Genomic DNA, 23,667 nt, shown 5'->3' on the forward strand with positions numbered 1-23,667 from the left:
ACATTCTGAGAAGCTGTGACATTATGAACCCTTTCTGTGCCTGGCTTATATCATTTAACGTCCTCCAGGTAAACACATGCTTGCCACAAATGACAAAATTTCATTCATTTTTATGGTATATATATATACCATGTGAAATTGCCAAGCACAGAAAGACTAAAGAAGCCGATCTCAGGCCAGGCGCGGTGGCTCACGCTTGTAATCCCAGCACTTTGGGAGGCTGAGGCAGGCGGATCACGAGGTCAGGAAATCGAGACCACGGTGAAACCCCGTCTCTACTAAAAAATACAAAAAATTAGCCAGGCGTGGTGGCGGCTGCCTGTAGTCCCAGCTACTGGGAGAGGCTGAGGCAGGAGAATGGCGTGAACCCAGGAGGCAGAGCTTGCAGTGAGCCGAGATTGTGCCACTGCACTCCAGCCTGGGCGACAGAGCGAGACTCCATCACAAAAAAAAAAAAAAAAATTAAAAAAAAAAAAAAGAAGCCGATCTCATGGAAGTAGAGAGTAGAAATGGTTTCCAGAGGTAGGGGAGGCTTGTAGAGGCTAGGGGTGGTAGGGAGAGATTGGTCAATAAATACAAAATCACAGTTAGGAGGAGTAAGTTCTGGTGTTCTACTGCATAGTACAGTGACTGTGGTCAACAATATTGTATATTTCAAAATGGCAGAAGATTTTGAATGTTCTTACCACAAAGAAATGATAAATGCATGAGGTGATGGAAATGCTAAATATTCTGATTTGATTTTTACACAATGTATACATGTATCAAAACATCACACTTTACCCTGTAAATATGCATAACTGTTATATATCAATTTTTTTATAAAAAGAGAAGCCTAAGGAGACATGATGACTAAATGTAATACGGCATCTTGATGGGTCCTAAAACACAAAAAGAACATTAGGTAAAAACTAAGTAAATCTGAAAAGAATAGGCACTTTACTTTCAAATCTGTATTAATATTGGTTCATTATTTAGACAAATGTATCATACAAATATAAGATGTTAACAGGGGAGACTGAATGTGGGAGGTATATGGAAACTCTCTAAACTATTTTCCTATTTCTTCTATAAACCTAACACTATTCAAAAATAAAAAGTTAACTTAAAAAATTGAGAAAATCATTTGCTTTTTAATTTGAGCAAATATTTATTATCTGTTTTATCACAAGGCCCAACACTACAACCCGTAAGTCAGTGGTTCTCACCCAGGCCACACAATGGAATCTGTTAGGAAGGTTTTTAAAAAAATCCTGATGCCTAGGCCCTAGCCTATAACAATTAAATGAGAAATTTCCCAGAATAAAAATCAAGCATTGTTGTTTGTTTTTTCCAAAAGCCACCACTACCACAAAGAGAAAGCTCAAATGATCTAGCAATTTATTAAATATTTTACATATTATATTGAGTATCACAAATCCCAAAGAATCATGTTTCTATTAGAGGTAATAAAGCATATAAACTTTAAGTGATTAATGTCTACAATTTTTATATTGACAAGAACTCTGTATTCCATTACTTAACCAAAAATTTTTTTTGCAGTCTCTTTTCAGAGTATTTTAAAAATATTTTACAAATTTCAATATGTATATGCTTTTAAAAAACGCACTTAAGTGCATTCTATTTTCAAAATAGCATCTTTTATTCAATAATATATTTTAAACTTTCATATGGCCGAGACAATTCCCATAAATTTGCTTCATATCATACACAACACTACTGTAGAATGCTCCTTGGTAACAACAAAATGTTGCATTTTGAAGCTTTATTGCATAGAAAGAGCAATTTTGTTAATACATACTCTTTAAAGGTGGACTTGCCATAAGCAATTCAAGTGTTTAGAGTAAATATGAACAAACAGATCTATTAATCAACTCATACTAAAGATTGGGAATATCTTCCACTAATATCCAGAAAACAAATTCTTACTATGTAATACAGTTGACCCATCTCAACACCTAATTTATATCACATGCTCAGAAATGCCAAAAGAAGATCTTCGTCATATTTAGCAATGCTTAAACTAACACAAAAACTTTGATATTCGATTAACCTTCTACAGAAATCTCTGTTTGCAATTTAATTTTAGAAATCTGTACAATTACCTCACCACCTATCAAAACATGTCAATTTGTCAAGATACATTCTCATCAGACAAGCTTTTTCAATAATAGGTATAAAAATCAAATTCATAAGGCACTATTTCCAATCATGCTCCATACTTTTCTTGAATAAAAAATATTTTAAAAGGTTTGTTTATAATAGTTACCCAGGGCACAGGTGTATGCACTATAATTTTAAAAACCAACATACCATATCTTGTAATGGTTATCATATACCATTTCCTTTTTAAAAGCCACATTATAAATTGATGAAAATGGCAATTTAATTTTAGGCCCCTAATTTTTCCCCAACTGCAATAAGCCAAACTAGATAGAAGTAAATTAAATTTGGAAATTTTTCTTTATATTGTTATAACCCATACATTTTCTGAAAATTATGTTAAGAATGCAGGATCCACACACAATAGACCCAAGTATCAATACTTGATGTGAAATATAAATCTCTCCCTTAATGTAGCAGTGAATTTCAGTTCTGAAATTTTGAAATCAGACAAAAAATTTGATCTATGTTATCTAAAAAGTTAGCTTTATGAAATTTTTCAGTGGTCCAATGCTAAACTTGCTCTGTGTCATATTTGCCCCATCACTGCTTAAGGACCAATCCAGAGTATGGACTGGAAACAGCTACAGTAAAAGTTGCCAGAGAATACAGGTCCTCTGGGCTGAAAATAAATCAGAAGCAAAAGTTGGCAATACAGATCTCTCATCATGCTGAAAAGACCTTTCATCCATGAAATAATCAAAAAGGAGAAAAAAGAATGGAGAAAAATTTCAACTGAAAACAACTGGTACAGCAAAATATCCATCTAAAACTTTCTGCCATATCCTAAAAGAAAGTCAACTCCCCAGTACCACAACAAAGTAGGTAATGGCCAAATGAATCCCTCAAACTAAAGCAAAAGAAAAAAAGAAAAGAACCAGAAAGTTTCATGGGCCAAAGGTAACCAAGCTAAGTTATGAACACAAATAACAAGAGGTTGCAATGCAACAACCTTGACTTAACAGATACACCTTAAGTCAGGCACAGTATCAATTAGATAACGAGGGGTCCAAGCTTGTACTTTTGTTCCACCACCTAGACAAAATTATTGTAAAAGACCCAGTGGTTAAGAAAAAGAAAAATATCATTTATGTCTATTCTTTTTGTTGTGTTGTTGAGACAGGGTCTAGCTCTGCAGTGGCGCAATCTCGACTCAATGCAACCACAGCCTCCTGGCCTCAAGCAATCCTTCCACCTCAGCCTCCTGAGTAGCGGACTACAGGTGAGCACCACCATGCCTGGCTAATTTTTGAATTTTTGGTAGAGATGGGGTTTTGCCATGTTGCTCAGGCTGGTCTTGAACTCCTGAGCTTAAGCTATCCACCTGCCTTGGCCTCGGACAGTGTTAGGATTACAGGCATGAGCCACCATGCCTGGACCATTTACTTCTATTCTAATCAACTATAAATTTGGGTATGATTTGCTTTAATTGTCCTGATTCCTTGTAATGCTACCTTACAGAAGTTTTCCCTTCCCTGCTTGTCGCTTTGTTTGACAACTTGTCTAAAACAAATCAGAATTGAACAAACTATGATTTTTTCTTTGAATTGTTCTCACTCAAGGAGTTTGTTAATCACTGAAATATATTGAGGGTTTTATAGATTTATAAAGAGATCATATTACAAACTCAATATCAAAAATTATAATTTTAGGCCAGGCACGGTGGCTCACACCTGTAATCCCAGCACTTTGGGAGGCCGAGATGGGCAGATCACTTGAAGTCAGGAGTTCAAGACCTGTCTGGCCAACATGGTGAAACCCCATCTCTACTAAGAGTACAAAAATTACCCAGGCATGGTGGCAGGTGCCTATAATCCCAGCTACTCAGGAGCCTGAGGCAGGAGAACTGCTTGAACCCTGCCTCAGTCGCCCGAGTAGCTGCACTCCACCACACTCGGACTACTGCACTCCAGCCTGAGCAACAGAGTAAGACTGTCTTGATAGATAGATAGATAGATAGATAGATAGATAGATAGATAGATAGATAGATAGATAGATAGATTGATTTAAAAAATTAAATAAAAATTATAATTTTAGAACACTCCAAGAAATTACAAATGGCAGGAGCTCCCATCAAAACGGAGATTAGAACACATGGGTTTACGCCCATCCCTCTCAAAACCCTCTCAAAACTAAAATAAAGCCACAGAAAATGATAAACCCAAAAAGACGAACAGCACAGGGAAAAGACAACAGCATATGGGAGATGTCAAAAATCTGGAAGCTAGAAAAATGTTTGGAAGTTAGAAAACAGATAAATATGTAAGTAGCTAACTCAGCAGACCAAAAGTAAGACTTAAGCTTGCAAAGAGAAAAGTCACAAGAAGCATGTGAATCCAGAGTACTGAACCCTAACATCTTTTACAGCAAAATTTGCTGGTCAGTTAGTTCCACTCTTACACACAGAGCTGCCAGAGGTAATTTTAGTGCTTCTCTCAAATATAATCCCCATACATTTGAAGACAGCCCATAAAGTGAAATGTCAGAGATCAAAACAAACACAAAAGAAACAGAGACAAGGCAGGGAGCAAAAGATAACTCAAAATGATAATAATGAAATAATAACGTAGAAGAGAAAGCTATCTTAGACATTAAATATCTGATATGAAAAAATAGCAAGTTTGGAAGATTAACTTGAGGCAATCTCAGAAGAACAAAAAGAGAAAAAGAGGGAAAAGGAAACAGAAAAGATAATTGAAAGACCAACCTAAAAGGTTCAACAACCAAATAAAAGGAGATCCAGAGACAGAAAGAGAGGAGAGACGGTGAAAATTACCAAGAAATAGCAAACATGAAATCACACAGAACTGAAGGGTGTTTCCAGATTTAAAAAGTCAAAAGACACTCCATACGATGAATGGGGAAAAGATGTATACCAAGGCACATTATTAGGAAAGTTTTAAATAACAGGGACAATGTAAAGATCCAAAAAGCTCCCATATTCAAACATTCAAAGAATCAGGTATCAAAATGGCATCTATCTTCTCATTAGCATTATTGCTAAGCAAGGAAAAAGAGCAAGGTCTTCAAAATTATAAAAGAAAGTTATTTTCAATCCAAAATTTTACACCCAATCAATCAATCAAGGGTAAACGTACAATAAAGACATGGTCAGATATGCAAGGAATGAAAAAAACTGCTGATGTCAGGAAGCTACTGGGAGATATGATACATAAAAATAAGGAAGTAAAACAAGAAAGACAGAAGACAACATCAGGGATAAAGAGATTACAGAACAAAAAAAGAGGACATTCCACAGGTTGATGTTGAAAGGAAGTCTTAGGATGACAGCTGCTCAACACTCCTAAAGAGCAATTAGTTCCAATTAGTAAAGGACAGAAGACTACAGAAGGGATGAATCAATAAAAAAAAAAAAAAAGTACGGCATTAATAAATTGTGTTTGAACATACACAGAGGAGCTCAGAACTCCAGCAGAGAGTTTGGGAATATAGCATTTGGGAACAAACTAGTGATTAGAAAACTATAAAAACAACAACAGTAACAAAAACCGAGACAATTATTGGTGCTGAAAATCACAAAAAGAAATAACATGTAATCATAATATGATATAAGTGAACAGTATTTACACAGTTATAACTATATAAGAATTTGTTTTAATTGTGATTACATAGGAAAAATTAGAAATAACAAGTAATCAACTCTTTTACAAGTTTTCAATTTGTGGTCAATAATTTTGTCTGATATATTTCTTATTAAATAAAATTTACTTTTTATCATGTAAAGGAATGAGAATAAGTAAATGTTCTTTACTGGTTTTCCTCAAAAAAATATATATATGTGTGTATGTATATTTATACATATTTTCAAATATATGTATACAAATATACATATATATACTTATATTTAGGAAAGCCAGTAAAGAACAAATATATATTAATAAAAATAAAAATATTAAAGAATATAAAAATATATATTGTAAAAATATAAATATATAATAAATACATAAATATATATGTTTTTTCTTTTTAGAGAGACAGAGAGATAAAGAGAGTCTCACTTTGTCACCCGGGCTGGAGTGCAGTGGAATGATCATGGCTCACTGCAGCCTCAACTGCCCAGGCTCAAACCATCCTCCCACCTCAGGCTCCCAAATAGCTGGGACTATAGGCATGCATCACCAAGCCTAACTAATTTTGTGGTTTTTTAAAATTTTTTTTTGTAGAGACAGGGTTTCACCATGTCACCCAGGCTGGTCTTGAACTCCTGGGCTCAAGCAGTCAGCCTGTCTTGGCCTCCCAAAGTGCTGGGATTACAGGCGTGAGCCACCGTGCCTGGCCCAAATATATTTATTTTTAATTTTAAAATTAGGTTTAATATCTACCAACTCTTCCAAACATATTTGACCAGTTAAAATTTGTTTTAAAATGTTTTTTAAAAAATTGAATCTATATCGGTTCACACCAGATCAGTAATGTTATTTTGGTGGCCACAAGGTAGGGCAAAACCAGTAGGGGCAACCAGCAAAAAAACCCTGAAAACTAAACAAACAGAACAATAACAAAAACAAAAAACCTGGCCAAATGTTACAACAGCAGTAGTGATGGTGTAAGTAGTGGCATTAATAAAAACAAAAGCTAAACTTTATTGAGTATACTATGTGCAAAACATTGTTCTAGGTGTGTATATATATAATTATATCCTCATAACAACTCTATTTGCAGATGGTAAAACTGAAGTAGAGAGGTTAAGTAACCTGCCCAAAGACATAAAGTTATTTGGGAACAGAACTAGAATTCACTTCCAGATAGTCTGATCTATTTTTAGATAATGCAACCTCCCTTTTACCAACTAAGTATATTACAGGCTTCTGGACTGACTTGGGCTAATTCTGCTGCTGTTCTATTCTTTACCTAATTCAAAAGGTTCTCAAAAGGTAGACTTTTGGCCAGAAACAGTGGCTCAGGCCTGTAATCCCAGCACTTTGGGAGGCCGAGGCGGGTGGATCACTTGAGGTCAGGAGTTCAAGACCAGCCTGGCCAACATGGCAAAACCTTGTCTCTACTAAAAATACAAAAATTAGCTGGGCATGGTGGCACACGCCTGTAACCCTAGCTACCTGGGAGGCTGAGGCAGGAGAATCGCTTGAACCCAGGAGGCAGCGGTTGCAGTAAGCCTAGATGACACCACTGCACTCCAGCCTGGGCGACAGAGTAAGACTCCATCTCAAAGGAAAAAAGAAAGTAGACTTTTGAAGCTCCCTACTGAACAGGCGTAAGGGGAAAGAGGGGAAGGGGGGGACGTTTCTGTCTAAGAAATGCTCACCTGAAACTGTATCACCACCTGAGGGGAATGGGTTATTCAAAGCACCCTGGCATTTCTCCCCACACCCATGCTGAGAATTAACTGCTTTAGTGAGGCAAGTTTAAAGAGAACATGCCATTATTCAGACATTAAGGACCACAACCTGAACAGCTCTGAGTTCAGACCATAAGAGGTCACCAGAAAGTCCTCATTTCTTTTCCAAGGACAGAAGCTCTAAGACATAGTCTAAGACCAATTAGACTTCTTTTCTTTGAGTCATTAATAAGTTAATATGAAGTCAAATAACACCTTTCTTCAGATAAAAGTAAAGGACCTGATACATGCATAAAAGTGAAAAGACTTCATTCAAGCTTAACATCAAAAAGTATCCCATTTTTTGCTCAACATTTCACTTAAAATTCTTCTACATCCATTTAACTCCTTGTATTTTACTTAACATTGTGATCCTTAAGAAATGTCTGAGCTCCAGTGACAAAGCAATTCTTCTAAACTCCTTATCAGTCTTTTAAAGTGCTTTAAAAATAGCATGTCAATGCTACATTGTATGCCTTATCTTATAAATTCAATTAACATCATTCTGCTTTGAAAATCATCATCCAATGTACCACATGTAGAATATTTGCTTTGCTGTTTTACTTAAAAACAAGTACTCTTTTACTGTATAAATATTTAAAAACTCATTCAAGTACCTGTACAATATTTCAATAAGCCATACCAGCAAACTTATAAATTAGTATTTTAAAAATCATCAACTAAGTTCAAGAAATACATAAGAATGAATACTGCTTGTTGTGTAACTACCAAATTACCAAACTGCATGCTTACATTTTGAATACTAGAGATAAACTAGTATTAACTGCACAAATCCTGTATGCCTGCTTTTTATATACACAACCTAGATTAAACTTTGTGTTTAGTCAAAAATGAGTGTAAATTTTATAAAAAATATTTTACTTTTATGAAAAAGAGTATCATTTCAATGAAATAAATTGTCCTACTGAACATCAAGAGATGTGTAGTCTATGATAAATTAGGTGTTTTATTTAAAACTGTGTATGTAATCCAATTTAAGCCAATTCACAAAAGAATCCCAAAGGAATAAATGATATAAACTATGTAAGATTCTGAGCCTTCAATGTGGATAAACTTTCCTGAGAAATTATATCTACTAATTTTAAAAGTTGCTAAAAATAAACGGCAATGTAGGATATACATTAACTGTAGAAAGACTTCAGATTCATTCTGCCTATCTCGTTCTTTTAAGAGCTTGTGAGAGTGTGTGTACATATTGTATATTTTCTATGCAGGGCAACAACGGATAAAATGACCTCAAAATGGAAGCTAATGCCTGAAAAAAATAATCTGAAGCAAAGCGTGTGAATATTGCTCAATGTGTGACTCTCCAAACTTTTTACTTTTTTCTTATAATTTCAGTAAAAAAGACCATAAGAGTTTTACCCAGAAACACTAAGCTCTGCCCCAGAGAATGAATGTTTATTCAGGAAAAAAAAAAATCATAAAAACCTGACATAATTTTTAAGTGCTCATAATATTTTCAGTTCTCCCTCAAAAAGCAAAAACTAATTCCCCTCACCTTGAATATGGACAGGACTAAGTAACATATACCTAAAATGACTTGGTATCATTGGATTTGAAACTAAGCAGTGGGCAGAAGCTAGAAGCACTTTGAAGACAGTTTTAGTAAGAGCCTAAAGAGTCATTAAAAAACTGTCAGAAGCCTGATGGCCTTTAAGAAAGTTTTAGGAAGGTAAGGGAAATATTAGAAAGCTGGAGAAAAGGAGATTCTTATGTGGTGGCAGAAAATTTAGAAATACTGTTGTATTAGTCCATTCTCACACTGCTATGAAGGAATACCTGGGTAATTTATAAAGAAAAGAGGTTTAATTGGTTCACAGTTCCAGATGGCTGGGGAGGCCTCAGGAAATTTACCATCATGGCAGAAAGCACCTCTTCACAGGGCGGCAGGAGAGAGAACTGCGGAGCAAAGCGGGGAAAGCCCCTTATAAAACCATCAGATCTCCTGAGAACTCATTCACTACCACAAGAACGGGGTGGTTATTCCCTGATTCAGTTACCTCCCACCAGGTCCCTCCTATGACACGTGAGGAATAAGGGAACTACAATTCAAGAGGAGATGTGGGTGGCAACACAGCCAAACCATATCATTCTGCCCCTGCCCCCTCCCAAATCTCATGTCCTCACATTTCAAAACACAATCATGCCTTTCCAACAGTCCCCCAAAGTCTTAGCTCATTCCAGCATTAACTCAAAAGTAAAAGTCCATCAAGGATATTGGTCTAAAATTCTCTTTTTTGGTTGTGTCTCTGCCAGGCTTTGGTATCCGGATGATGCTGGCCTCATAAAATGAGTTAGGGAGTATTCCCTCTTTTTCTATCGATTGGAGTAGTTTCAGAAGGAATGGTACCAGTTCCTCCTTGTACCTCTGGTAGAATTCGGCTGTGAAGCCATCTGGTCCTGGACTCTTTTTGGTTGGTAAGCTATTGATTATTACCACAATTTCAGAGCCTGTTATTGGTCTATTCAGAGATTCAACTTCTTCCTGGTTTAGTCTTGGGAGGGTGTATGTGTGGAGGAATTATCCATTTCTTCTAGATTTTCTAATTTACTTGCGTAAAGGTGTTTGTAGTATTCTCTGAAGTTAGTTTGTATTTCTGTGGGATTGGTGGTGATATCCCCTTTGCAAAAATCCTCAATAAAATACTGGTAAACTGAAACCAGCAGCACATCAAAAAGCTTATCCACCATGATCAAGTGGGCTTCATCCCTGGGATGCAAGGCTGGTTCAACATATGCAAATCAATAAATGTAATCCAGCATATAAACAGAACCAAAGACAAAAACCACAGGATTATCTCAATAGATGCAGAAAAGGCCTTTGACAAAATTCAACAGCTCTTCATGCTAAAAACTCTCAATAGAGTAGGTATTCATGGGACATATCTCAAAATAATAAGAGCTATTTATGACAAACCCACAGCTAATATCATACTGAATGGGCAAAAACTGGAAGCATTCCCTTTGAAAACTGGCACAAGACAGGGATGCCCTCTCTCACCACTCCTATTCAACATAGTGTTGGAAGTTCTGGCCAGGGCAATCAGGCAGGAGAAGGAAATAAAGGGTATTCAGTTAGGAAAAGAGGAAGTCAAATTGTCCCTGTTTGCACATGACATGATTGTATATCTAGAAAACCCCACCATCTCAGCCCAAAATCTTAATGAGATTTTTGGGCAAAGTCTCAGGATACAAAATCAATGTACAAAAATCACAAGCATTCTTATACACCAATAACAGACAAACAGAGAGCCAAATCATGAGTGAACTCCCATTCACAACTGCTTCAAAGAGAATAAAATACCTAGGAATCCAACTTACAAGGGATGTGAAGGACCTCTTCAAGGAGAACGACAAACCACTGCTCAATGAAATAGAAGAGGATACAAACAAATGGAAGAACATTCCATGCTCATGGGTTGGAAGAATCAACATTGTGAAAATGGCCATACTGCCCAAGGTAATTTATAGATTCAATGCCATCCCCATCAAGCTACCAATGACTTTCTTCACAGAAGTGGAAAAAACTACTTTAAAGTTCATATGGAAACAAAAAAGAGCCCGCGTTGCCAAGTCAATCCTAAGCCAAAAGAACAAAGCTGGAGGCATCACGCTACCTGACTTCAAACTATACTACAAGGCTACAGTAACCAAAACAGCAGGGTACTGGTACCAAAACAGAGATATAGATCAATGGAACAGAACAGAGCCCTCAGAAATAATGCCGCATATCTACAACCATCTGATCTTTGACAAACCTGACAAAAACAAGAAATGGGGAAAGGATTCTCTATTTAACAAATGGTGCTGGGAAAACTGGCTAGCCATATGTAGAAAGCTGAAACTGGATCCCTTCCTTACACCTTATACAAAAATCAATTCAAGATGGATTAAAGACTTACATGTTAGACCTAAAACCATAAAAACCCTAGAAGAAAACCTAGGCAATACCATTCAGGACATAGGCGTGGGCAAGCACTTCATGTCTAAAACACCAAAAGCAATGGCAACAAAAGCCAAAATTGACAAATGGGATCTAATTAAACTAAAGAGCTTCTGCACAGCAAAAGAAACTACCATCAGAGTGAACAGGCAACCTACAAAATGGGAGAAAATTTTTGCAACCTACTCATCTGAGAAAGGGCTAATATCCAGAATCTACAATGAACTCAAACAAATTTACAAGAAAAAAACAAACAACCCCATCAAAAAGTGGGCAAAGGACATGAACAGACACTTCTCAAAAGAAGACATTTATGCAGCCAAAAAACACATGAAAAAATGCTCATCATCACTGGCCATCAGAGAAATGCAAATCAAAACCACAATGAGATACCATCTCACACCAGTTAGAATGGCCATCATTAAAAAGTCAGGAAACAACAGGTGCTGGAGAGGATGTGGAGAAATAGGAACACTTTTACACTGTTGGTGGGACTGTAAACTAGTTCAACCATTGTGGAAGTCAGTGTGGTGATTCCTCAGGGATCTAGAACTAGAAATACCATTTGACCCAGCCATCCCATTACTGGGTATATACCCAAAGGATTATAAATCAAGCTGCTATAAAGACACATGCACACGTATGTTTATTGCGGCACTATTCACAATAGCAAAGAGTTGGAACCAACCCAAATGTCCAACAACGATTGACTGGATTAAGAAAATGTGGCACATATACACCATAGAATACTATGCAGCCATAAAAAAGGATGAGTTCATGTCCTTTGTAGAGACATGGATGAAACTGGAAATCATCATTCTCAGTAAACTATCACAAGGACAAAAAACTAAACACCGCATGTTCTCACTGATAGGTGGGAATTGAACAATGAGAACACATGGACACAGGAAGGGGAACATCACACACTGGGAACTGTTGTGGGGTGAGGGGAGAGGGGAGGGATAGCATTAGGAGATATACCTAATGCTAAGTGACGAGTTAATTGGTGCAGCACACCAACATGGCACATGTATACATATGTAACAAACCTGCACATTGTGCACATGCACCCTAAAACTTAAAGCATAAAAAAAAAAAAAAAAAAAGTACAAGTCCAAAATCTCATCTGAGACAAGGCAAGTCCTTTACAGCAGCACTCCACTACCCAGTACCAATTTACTGTATTAGTCCATTCTCATGCTGCTATAAATACCTGAGACTGGTTAATTTATAAAGAAAGGAGGCTTAATTGACTCACAGTTCCACATGAAGCCTGAGGAGGCTTCAGGAAACTTACAATCACGGCAGAAGGCACCTCTTCAAAGGGCAGCAGGAGAGAGAAGCGCCAAGCAAAGAGGGAAAAGCCCCTTATAAAACCATCAGACCTCATGAGAACTCACTCATTATCATGAGTACAGCATGTGAGTAACTGCCCCCATGATTCAATTACCTCCTACCAGGTCCCTACCACGACACATGGGGATTATGGGAACTATAATTAAAGATGAAATTTGGGTAGGGCCACAGCCAAACCATATCAACTGTTGGCTATAGGAACCGGAAAAGTAAAAAATGTACCTAATGAACTGGGTGGTCTAGCAAAGCATTTAAGATGTTGCCTGCTTTCTTCTTGGTGCTTATAATCAAACACAAAAGGAGAGAAAGAAGCTTAGGAAATGACAATTAAACAAAAGAGGGACCGAGACTTGTCGATTTTGTAAATCTCCAGCCTTTACAGACAGCAAACCATGCTACAGTTATGAGTCAGCTTGCAAGCAAAGCTCAAATCCAGGCAATAGTCAGGAAATTATGGTCTAAATATCAAGCTGAAAAGGTGACTGTAAAATCCTTTGTTAAGATTTCTGACAGATCCATGCAGTTCCTCAACAGGGCTTCTAAGAAGCTTAAAGGCATTGTCCCTGCACAATCTCATCAAGAGGCCAAAATTAGGGAAACAATTATCTCAACAAAATGTAAGAGTGTAGATTATTCTAATGGAGTAAGCTGCAATGAGATTTATAGGAGACCCACAAAGTGTTTTTGGCAGAAACACTACCAGCATTGACTGCATAGCACAGAGATGCACGAAATGAAAAGAGGGCTTTGGACTCCAAAATTTCTAACCACAGGAAGCAGGCTGAGAAAAGTATCTAGCTCAACACACAGGCTACCTTCCATGAAAAAGGAAGAACTCAGTGGGCAGAGCAAAAAACTCAGAGAACACAGAAAGGAGCCATGAAAAACTATCCTGAGGTAGGAATAGAATTTAGTTTTAATGAAGAAACTTCTAACATTTGCTTGGCTGGATTTCAAAACTGCTATGGAATAGTGACTCATGTGTACTTCCTGTCTTCCCTTTTTTTTAAACAGAACTACCTATAATGATATAATTTTATGCCTGACCCACCATTGTACACTGGCTATTCGGGGCAGTGGGGGTGAGGTAAGAAACTTACCTCTTTTGTTTATAGGTCTTCAGATTGAGAGGAACTGGACCCAAGGAACATTATCTCTATCTGAATGTAATTTAGAAGATGACATTCTAGATTTTGAGCCGATATTGTAAAGAAATAATACTTGGAGTAGATGGGATAGTGCGTGTATTTTGCATGGGCAGGGAATGTAAATAATGTGCAGCCAGAGGACAGTCTGAGCTAGTTTTAAAACATAACCATAAATTCTTTGGCAATTCTCCCCTCAAAAGGTGGAGCCTCATTCCTATTGCCTTGAGTGCAGGCCAGACTTAGTGACTTTTTTTTTTTTTAATGGAGGTGAACTTCATATACAAAAAATTAACCATTTTAAAGTATACAAATCAGTGGCACTTGGTACATTCACAACGTGCAACCATCTTCTCTATCTAGTATCATAGCATTTTCATCACCTCAAAAGAAAACACTGTACCCATTAAGGAGTCGCTCTCCATCCTTCCTTCTTTCCCACCCCCTGCCCACCACAACTGGGCCCTGTCCTGGTCTCTGGTAACCAACAATTTGCCTATAATTCAATTGTAAGTTGTAAGAGTTCTCTATACAGTTTGCATTTTTTTTTTAAACAGATGGGGTCTCATTATGTTGCCCAGGCTAGTCTTGAATTCCTGGGCTCGGACGATCCACCTGTCTCAGCCTCCCAAAGTGCTGGTATTACAGGCATCAGCCACCGCACCCAGCTTCTATACATTTTGGATATTAGACCCTTATCAGAAGCATAATTTGTAAATATTTTCTCTCATTCTACAGGCTGTCTTTTCACTTCTTGATAATTTATTCTTTTATGCACAAAAATGTTTAATTTTGATGAAGTTCAGTTTTTTTCTTTTGTTATTTCTGCTTTAGTATCATTCTCTAAGAATTCACTGACAAATCCAAAGTCATGAAGACTAACCCTATGTTTTCTTATAAGAGTTTTAAAGTTTTAGCTCTTACACGTAGGGTGTTGATCCAGCCAATCAGATCTTATACTAAAAGGCTGCTGTATTTGATAAGACATAGGGGTCTAACTTCATTCTTTTACATGTGGCTATCCAGCTGTCCCAGTACCATTTGTTGAAGAGATTGTTCTTCTCCCATTAAATGGTCTTAGCAACTCTGTTAAAAATCAGTTGGCCATAGATTTATGGGTTTATTTCCAGACTTTCTATTCTATTCCCTTGGTCTATATACCTATCCTTATGCTAGTACTACACTGATTTGATCACTGCAGTTTCATATTAAGTTTTGAAAACAGGAAGTGTGAGTCTTCTAATGTGGTTCTTCTTTTTTGATATGTTTTGGCTATTTGGGGCCCCTTGTAATTCCATATGAATTTGAGAACTGACTTTTCCTCTTCTGCAAAAAATGACCTGTAATTTGGAAATGGATCTTTAAAATCTGTGAATTGATTTGAGGAGTACTGCCATCTTCAAAATGTGATGTCTTCTAATCTCTGAACACAAGACAAATCATTAGATGTCTTTCTAATGATTTAGGTCTTTTAGCAATGTTTTGTACTTTTCATTATACAAGTTTTTCACCTCCTTGGTTAAATTTATTCCTTAGGTATTTCATTCTTTTGGATGCTATTATAAATGGCATTGTTTACTTAATTTCCTTTTTACATTTTTCATTGCTGGTGCCTAGAAATACAACTGAGTTTTGTGGTTGATGCTGTACCCTGAAACTGCCAAATTTGTTTACTAGCTCTAGCAGATTTAGATGGTTGACAGATACCAACCAGGAAGTTGCTCTAGCTCATGGGGGGCTGAAACAAAGGTATTTGCACCAGTCCCTTAGGGAACCACCAGACAGGTCAAAACGAAAACTACGATTTTCTTTCAGACCAAGGATCTTATTGTCCCCCTCCTGGCACCAGTGAGCTACACCGGGAATATGGTTTGCTGGCCCCATAGCTGCTGCTAAGCTAGAAAATAAAGGATACTAGGTATATAAGCAAAAATGTCATAATGCTTTCTTATCAAAATCTGGCACTCCCCCGGATGCTGTAAGTTTTCTGTCAGATTCCAGAGTTATGCAAAAGTTGGTTTGTCAGTTTTTTCCAGTTTAACATAGTTGCTTCTGTGGAGGTAACTGATTCTTGGAGCTCCTTGCTCCACCACTCACTTGCTTTTAAAAACTAGAATGGGCCGGGTGCAGTGGCTCATGCCTGTAATCCCAGCACTTTGGGAGGCCGAGGTGGGTGGATCACCCAAAGTAACCTGGAGGTGTTACACCCAGTTCGAGACCAGCCTGACCAATATGATGAAACCCGGTCTCAACTAAAAATACAAAAATTAGCCGGGTATAGTGGCATGAGTCTGCAGTCCCAGCTACTCAGGAGGCTGAGGCAGGAGAACTGCTTGAACCCAGGAAGTGGAGGATGCAGTAAGCCAAGATCATGCCACTGCAATCCAGCCTGGGCAACAGAACGAGACTTGGTCTCAAAAACAAAATAAAATAAAAATCAATAAATAGAATGTGGCAGAAGTGACAGTAGTTAACTCCTGAGACTACAACAAAAAAGACAGTGAGAGATCCTCTTTGTTCTCTCTCTTGGACCACTCACTCTGAGAGCCCCTGAATGAGCCATCCTGGAAGTGAATCCTCCAGCCCTCGTCAAGCCTTCAGATGACTACAGCTCTGACGAACACTTAGACTGCAATCTCATAAGAAATCCTGAGAACGAATCACCTAAGACCCTCCTGAAATAGCAATCTACAAATACCATGATAATAAATGTGTGTTGTTTTAAGGTGCTATGTTTTGGGGGTACATGATATTTAAAGCTGAGACTCAAAAGAAAAGAACCTAGCCACTCCAAGAGTTCTAAGGAAAAAGAGTGTTTCAAGTACAGGGTATAGCACATGCAAAGGCCCTGAGTAAGGAAAGATCTTAAGCATGTTAAAAAAAAATTAAAAATCTGAAAGACTAGTGTGACTTAAGCTCAGCGAAGGAAAGAAAAATAGTGAAGAAAGAGATCACCAAAGGGGCAGAAAGAAACCAAAATGACTGTTATTATAACAAAGTCTTAAAAAGTAGTAAAAACTGATAATATATGATAAAGTGCCTTCAAAACCACAAGAAACAAGTACAAAAATTTAACATTTAAAAACATTAACTGGAGAGAAATCTGAAACTAAATTTACCTACCATCACACAGGAATCCAGGGTAGGAAATATGAAACCCCCTGAGAGCAAGAACCAAGGGTCTTTACATCTCCCATATCACCTACTTATCTTTGTAGAATTAATGCACAATGACAAACCTGAAAAAAATACCTTTTGAAGACACTATTTAAAATTCTAAGTAATGAATTCATTGGTGAAAGATTTTAAGTCTGGAATACAGGCTTCAAGTATCTCCTCACTAGGTAGTCCATGACAACGGCCAAATAAATAACTCATGTAGCTGCATATCTAAAGAACATGATTATAAATCAGCTCTACAAAGATGCACATTTCTCCTTGTCCTGGGCTACCATGTGATAAAAGGTTTAATAATTGGTAAAAAGAATAAAAGAATTTCAAAAGAATTCCCAATTGGATAACCAGTCTCTGAAATTAAAACTGAATTTAATTTAGCAAAATAATTCCATTTGTATACAGAAACTGTAAGATTTTTAAAATGAACTTTTATGGGAGAACATACTGTTACAAAATACATTTTCAATCAGTAAAACATAAAATAATACCTGTGTTTTCAGATTTTATGACTATTTGAATACCAAGGGTTATTCTCCTCTATATCTTTATCCAGAAAAAAATACATAACTTGAAACACAAAGGCAAAAAATAATTAGCAAGGGATAGAAGCATTAGACACTACAAACCAGGTGCAGTGGCTCATACCTGTAAGCCCAGCATTATGGGAAGTTGAGGTGGGTAGATTACTTGAGGTCAGGAGTTTGAGACCAGCCTGGCCAAAATGGTGAAACCCCATCTCTATTAAAAATACAAAAATCAGCCAGGCATGGTAGTGTGCGCCTGTAGTCCCAGATACTCATGAGGCTGAGGCAGGAGAATCGCCTGAACCCGGGAGGTGGAGGCTGCAGTGAGCCAAGATCGCGCCACTGTACTCCAGCCCAGGTAACACAGTGAGACTCTGTTTCAAAAAAAAAAAGTATTAGACACTACAAAATGTGGTAAATAAATATAATTATTTTATTTCGTTATTTAAATGTAGTAACATCAACATAAAGTAAAAGGAACTAATGGCTAGTTTAATATGCTAGGCCTTTTTATGTCCCACCTGCAACTCTTGTTCTGCTATGGTACGCTTTATCTACAGCATAGCTGGTGACCAGTTAAAAGAAAATTCCAGAAGATACGACACAAAACTGTACAAATTCAAGACAATATTTATTTAACAAACCCAGAGTTAGTATCAACTAGATACTAGGTACTGTGCAAGTTCATCCTATCAACATTACATTCCACTAATCACTAATTCTTAAGACATCAGAAAAAGATAGCAAACATATAATGCAAACCCAAATATATTTTGAGATTCAGTGAAAAAACATATCTTACTTGTATAGTAAAACAGTAAGTGCTTTTAATATATTTAAAGAAACAGAATTATAGAAAAATAACTCAGAAGAAAAAAATCAACTTTTTGAAGATAATTACAAACCGAATTTTCTTCTTCCTCTTCCAATTCTCGTTGCTGTTCCTCATGTCTTTTAGCTTTGATCTCCATAGCTTCTGTGATCAGGTCTCTTAATATTGATACAGGTTTTGCATTCTTGATAAAAGGATGCTAAAAAAGTAAAATTCAATGGTATAAATTCAAAAGATTTTTCTGAATTATAGCTAACAAATGTTAAAACAACATGTAAATGTTAACCAGGATAACAGGCTTCAATGATTGTTTTTTCATCTAGAATTAAATGTATAGGTTAAGAAAAGAAAGTATGGCCACTGCCTAGAAATAAAGAATTTGCTTTGGGGCTTGTTTAAAAAAAAAAAAAAAAAACTTAAAGCACACATACAAAAATGCAACCATGTTAATAAAACTATATTATCCTCAAAGACCTAATTGTCCAAAGGAAGTGTACATTAGGAGTAAAAAAGATTAAGTTAAAAATACGATTACAGATTATATTACACATAAAAATACACTTATTTTGGTACTGAGTTACAGAATTTAATTAATCTTAATAAGTTGACAGCCAAAATCAGTGGCAAAAAGGAGAGCAACTATTTTGTTACTTCTTTAACATATTTTCTATTTTATTGTATCTTAAGTAATTTAACCAAGACAAAAATATTTTTTCAGAAAATGAATGTTGCCTAATTTCTTTACTATATATAAAATAACTTGTCACTTTTTTAAAAATATCACCCTGATCTAGCTAAAATAGCTAAGCTCTCTACTATTCTGACAAAGAGAAGGAAAACTATCAGAATAGACCTAGGTTTTGAATTTCTTTTTATTGAGAAGGAGGGACATGAGAGAAAGTAGAGTGAAAGGTTATAATTTCGGATAGATAACCTAAATTTGGGGCAGCAATCAGTTTCAGTAATTTTCATAGTTATATGTCAGTAGACAGCATCAGGTAAAAGTGACCTGAGTGAGTGAGTGAGTGAGTGAGTGAGTGAGTGAGTGAGTGACTGAGTGAGTTATTTGTTTATTTGTTTGTTTGAGACAGGGGCTTGCTCTGTTGCCCAGATGCGAGCACAGTGGTGCAATCATGGCTCACTATAGTCTCAACCTCCTGGGCTCAAGTGATCCTCCCACCTCAGCCTTCCTAAGTGCTGGGAATACAGGCATGAGCCACTGCACCCAGCCCTGAGTTATTTTAATAAACATCAATAGAACACAAAAATATATTTAAAGACAAAAAAAATTGTGCTGAAGAAGGAACAGATATTTGAAAGAGGCTTTAAAATGGCAAACATATCATTTGGGACAACTATAAGAAAGAACTTTTTCAGAGTACAGAAATACTAAAATCAATTGTAAAGAACCAATAAATTATTTTAGAAAAGTTATAGATTAATCTTACCAGATAAATTAAGTCCTATTAACATATCTGTGGTAGAGACTCCTGGTCATACACCAAAAATAGAGTTGTGGTTGGACCGACAATTGCCCAACTGGATCCTACATTTCTCAACTTAACCCATTCAGGTGGTTATATGCGACTAAGTGAATGCAGGGGCAAATACTGTGTTCCACTTCCTGGCCTGGGCTATGGAAGGCTCCTTGTTACTAATGGATAAGGGTGAGAGGTCAGGTTCTCCCAGAGTCCTGTACTGGTACTGTGGGGAGTAGTCTCATTTTAGCTGATTGGTGGTGAAAGTCTTGACCCTTCACCAGACTGCCTCTGACCCTACTCCAACAGGGAGGTTGTTGGGTTCTTATTACTGCCTGGTAGGAGTATAAGTCCAGGCTCCCACATGGTCTTCACTGGCACTCCCCACTTAGGGAGGGGATCCTTTCTACACTGCATTGTGGAGACGAATGCCTTAGCATGACACTCAGTCTTCTCTGACACCACCTCAGAAGGACTGGACAGCCTCAAAAGGATGGAAGTCTAGGTTCTCCATTTAGCCTTTGCTGGTGACCGGGGTAGGCCATAGTTTTCTTGGTGGTGTTTGGCTAGAGTAGAATGGTTATCGTCTGAAAGTTTTCTGTCTTACTAGGCTGTCCATTTCTCCGTCCTTCTGCTTGAGAGAGCAGGTTTTTATTTTTAGTTTGTGTCCAATGTTGTTTCTGGGTTGTTGGCTTCTCCACTACCCAGTGTGGGATAAATGAGGTAAAAAGAATCCCCAGGGAACTCACAGCTATGTCTTTCCTTGGGTCCCACCATCTCTAGCAGTCTACTGCCTTCTTTCCACCTTTCAGAGTCTTTTTATGCTTGTTTTATATACTTATAATGTCCACGGTTTTAGCTGTACTTTAATGAGGAAGTATAGAGAAAAATATGGTTACTCAATCTGTCCAGCAGCAGAAATCCCTTCTTCAACTCACTTTAAGCACTTGTTTTATCTGAAGTGTTTTTGTATAAATCATTAATTTTGAACTCTATCAGTTTAGAAATTGATAATTCAGAACATGAACAAAATTTAAGAGGAAATATTTCAGATTTTAAAAGAATAAACTTTTCAAGCAGTCTTAATTTTTAAAATACATCATCAAGAATGTGATAGGTTGATCTGCGGTAATTTCTGTCTTCTCATTACTTTAGGTTGTTTAAGAATCCTCACCCTCTTTAATTTTTATTTTAAACACATTTAGAAATAGGAAAACTTTACTGCCTTTTAGAATCTGGTACATTCATCTTTTTCTTGTTGAAATACTTTACAAAACCCTTCATATAATCAGCCCCTTGCCTGACATAAATATTATATATATATTTTTTAGTTTCCCTTTTTTGCCATTCATCCATTTTTTAAGTTATATGTATTGAAATCATCCATTTTTCTTTTGTTGTATTGCACTGGAATGAATATATAAATATTCTCCTATATTAACCCCTAGTTCTTCCCTATTTCCATTTTTTGTTTTTGTTTTTTTAACATTTAAGACCTTAATCTATCTGGAAATTACTTTGGTGTTTCTGTGGTGAAGATCTAAGTTAATCCTCCCAATACCCCCTAAAGGTAGGCAGTTATCTCAGCACCATTTTTACTTTGTTTTTCCCTCACTGATTAGAAATGCTATCTTCATAATATGCTAGTTTCCTTTGCATATTATACAACATTTCTGGGCATTTAATTCTGTTTCATTATTCTGTCTCATACTGGCGTCATATACTTTTCTAAGCACTTAATAAAAAGATGTAATTTGTTCATTAAACATAAAATTTGATTTTTCTATTAAATCAATCACTATATAATTCAGATGATGTTTATCTTTATTTTTTGCCTATATGGTTTCTCAGTGACTGAAAAGGGAATATCAAAATATCCCAATTTATTTATTTAGAGCAACCTCTTATGTCTTTAATTTGTAACATACAATGCTATATTAATCTATCAAATTTATAACTATATCTTCCTTTATATTATGTTCTTTATCAATATTAAGTGACTCCTTCCTCATTTACTGATTTCTGCTGTCAATTTTGCTTTTTTGATCATGTTATTCATAGTATCTTTTCATATTTTATTAAAATTTCATTGCCTGTTTTTAACTTTTAACCCAAATTCTTTTAAGTATGCCTCATATAGAAACATGAGTTGGATTTCATGTAAGTTTGTAAGTTTATCTCATGTAGAAAGCATGGAGTTGCATTTATCTTATGAACTAAGTGAACCATTTAGTACTTAACTAAATATTATTTAATAAAGAAATTAACCACTTATGTTAGTATATAATTATATGCTAATGCCATTTTTATCACAATTGTTTTACATTATGTAAAACATAAATGTTTTACATAATATTCTACCATGAATGTTTTACATTTGCCATCTTGTTTTTTCTGCATTCTTTTTTACGTTGCTTTGCAGTTTTAATTTTACCCCCCGATAATCTTAAAATGCCTTTAAAAATATACAGATAGTCCCTGATTTACAAAGGTTCAATTTAGGATTTTTCAACTTTACAATGCTGCAAAAGTGATATGCATTCAGTAGAAACCATACTTGGAATTTCGATATTTGATATTTCCCCAGGCTAGTAATATGTGGTACAATACTCTCTTCTGATGCTGAGCATGGAGGTATTAATAAGTCCCAGCTCCCAGTGAGTTATGCGATCATGAGGGTAATTAACCAATATTCTATAGTGTACTGTGTTGTCAGCATTTTTTGGATATTGTGTTTTGTGTTTTCACATTCAATTGTGTCTACAAAACACTGAACTACACTAATGTATGTGTTCTGGGCACGTTTTTGGTAGGCTAGGCTAAGCTAGGATAGGTGTATTTTAACACGTTTTTGACTTACAATATTTTAAACCTTCATTGGGGTTTATCAGGACCTAACTCCATTGTAAGTTAAGGAGCACTTGTACTTAAAAACTTGGCAATTTCTCTGATAAAACTTCTCTTCTGACTCAAGAATACTCAAATAATACGGTCTTGCTCTTCATGTACCGTTTTAACTTTATTAGCCAGTTCCTCTTTGTTGATCAAAACCATGTCTGCAGCAGTTATGTAGGGAAAGCGTGAGTACAAATGAAATTGGACATATTGAGATTTTGAGATTAAGAATGTTAAGCTCTACAGACTAACTGTAGCATAACGCTATAGTGAATTCACAATGAATTGCATAAAAGCAAGGTTGTGGTAAATTGGATGAACCAGATAAGTATATTGGCTTTTCTTAAAAATAACTGCAGCTTAGAAGGGTAGTTTATACATTCCCCTGAGAAGATAAAGTATAATGTAGTTTGAAATTTCTATACTTTGTTAAAGAAATGTAATTCTACTGGTTTCTAGTTTCTGTAGTGTTGGTCTTCTCTCATTTCTGTTAATATATAATCAGTCACTAAATCCTTCTCATTCTTTCATCAGATTTACTATTTTCTATTTTGGCAACTATTTTTTTAAACTCAGGTCCTTAACAATTCACACCTGTATTATTACAGTGCCTCCTCATTCTATTTCTATACTTTGTTGCAATATTATGCTATCAAAGACATTCTTTTCTTACATTCTCTTGTTTATGTATGTAAGTAAAGTGGCTCTCAGACAAAACTGAGGCATCTCATCCTAGGCATCAGAATACCCTTCTTGCTTCACTGTTGTCTGTAT

At 36.2% G+C, this 23,667-nt stretch overlaps 1 protein-coding gene across 1 annotated transcript in view; it reads right to left on the reverse strand.

The window, feature by feature from the left end:
• The window catches only part of STK3 (serine/threonine kinase 3), a 359,556-nt gene that overhangs the window by 127,406 nt on the left and 208,483 nt on the right, over positions 1 to 23,667 (reverse strand). Inside the window, exon 8 of the mRNA XM_030795127.1 lies at positions 18,594 to 18,719. Coding sequence (XP_030650987.1) covers positions 18,594 to 18,719 — 126 coding nt within the window. The remainder of the gene's footprint in view (positions 1 to 18,593; positions 18,720 to 23,667) is intronic.

The sequence above is a fragment of the Nomascus leucogenys genome, chromosome 16 (genome assembly GCF_006542625.1).
Source record: "Nomascus leucogenys isolate Asia chromosome 16, Asia_NLE_v1, whole genome shotgun sequence".
Lineage (NCBI taxonomy): Eukaryota > Metazoa > Chordata > Mammalia > Primates > Hylobatidae > Nomascus > Nomascus leucogenys.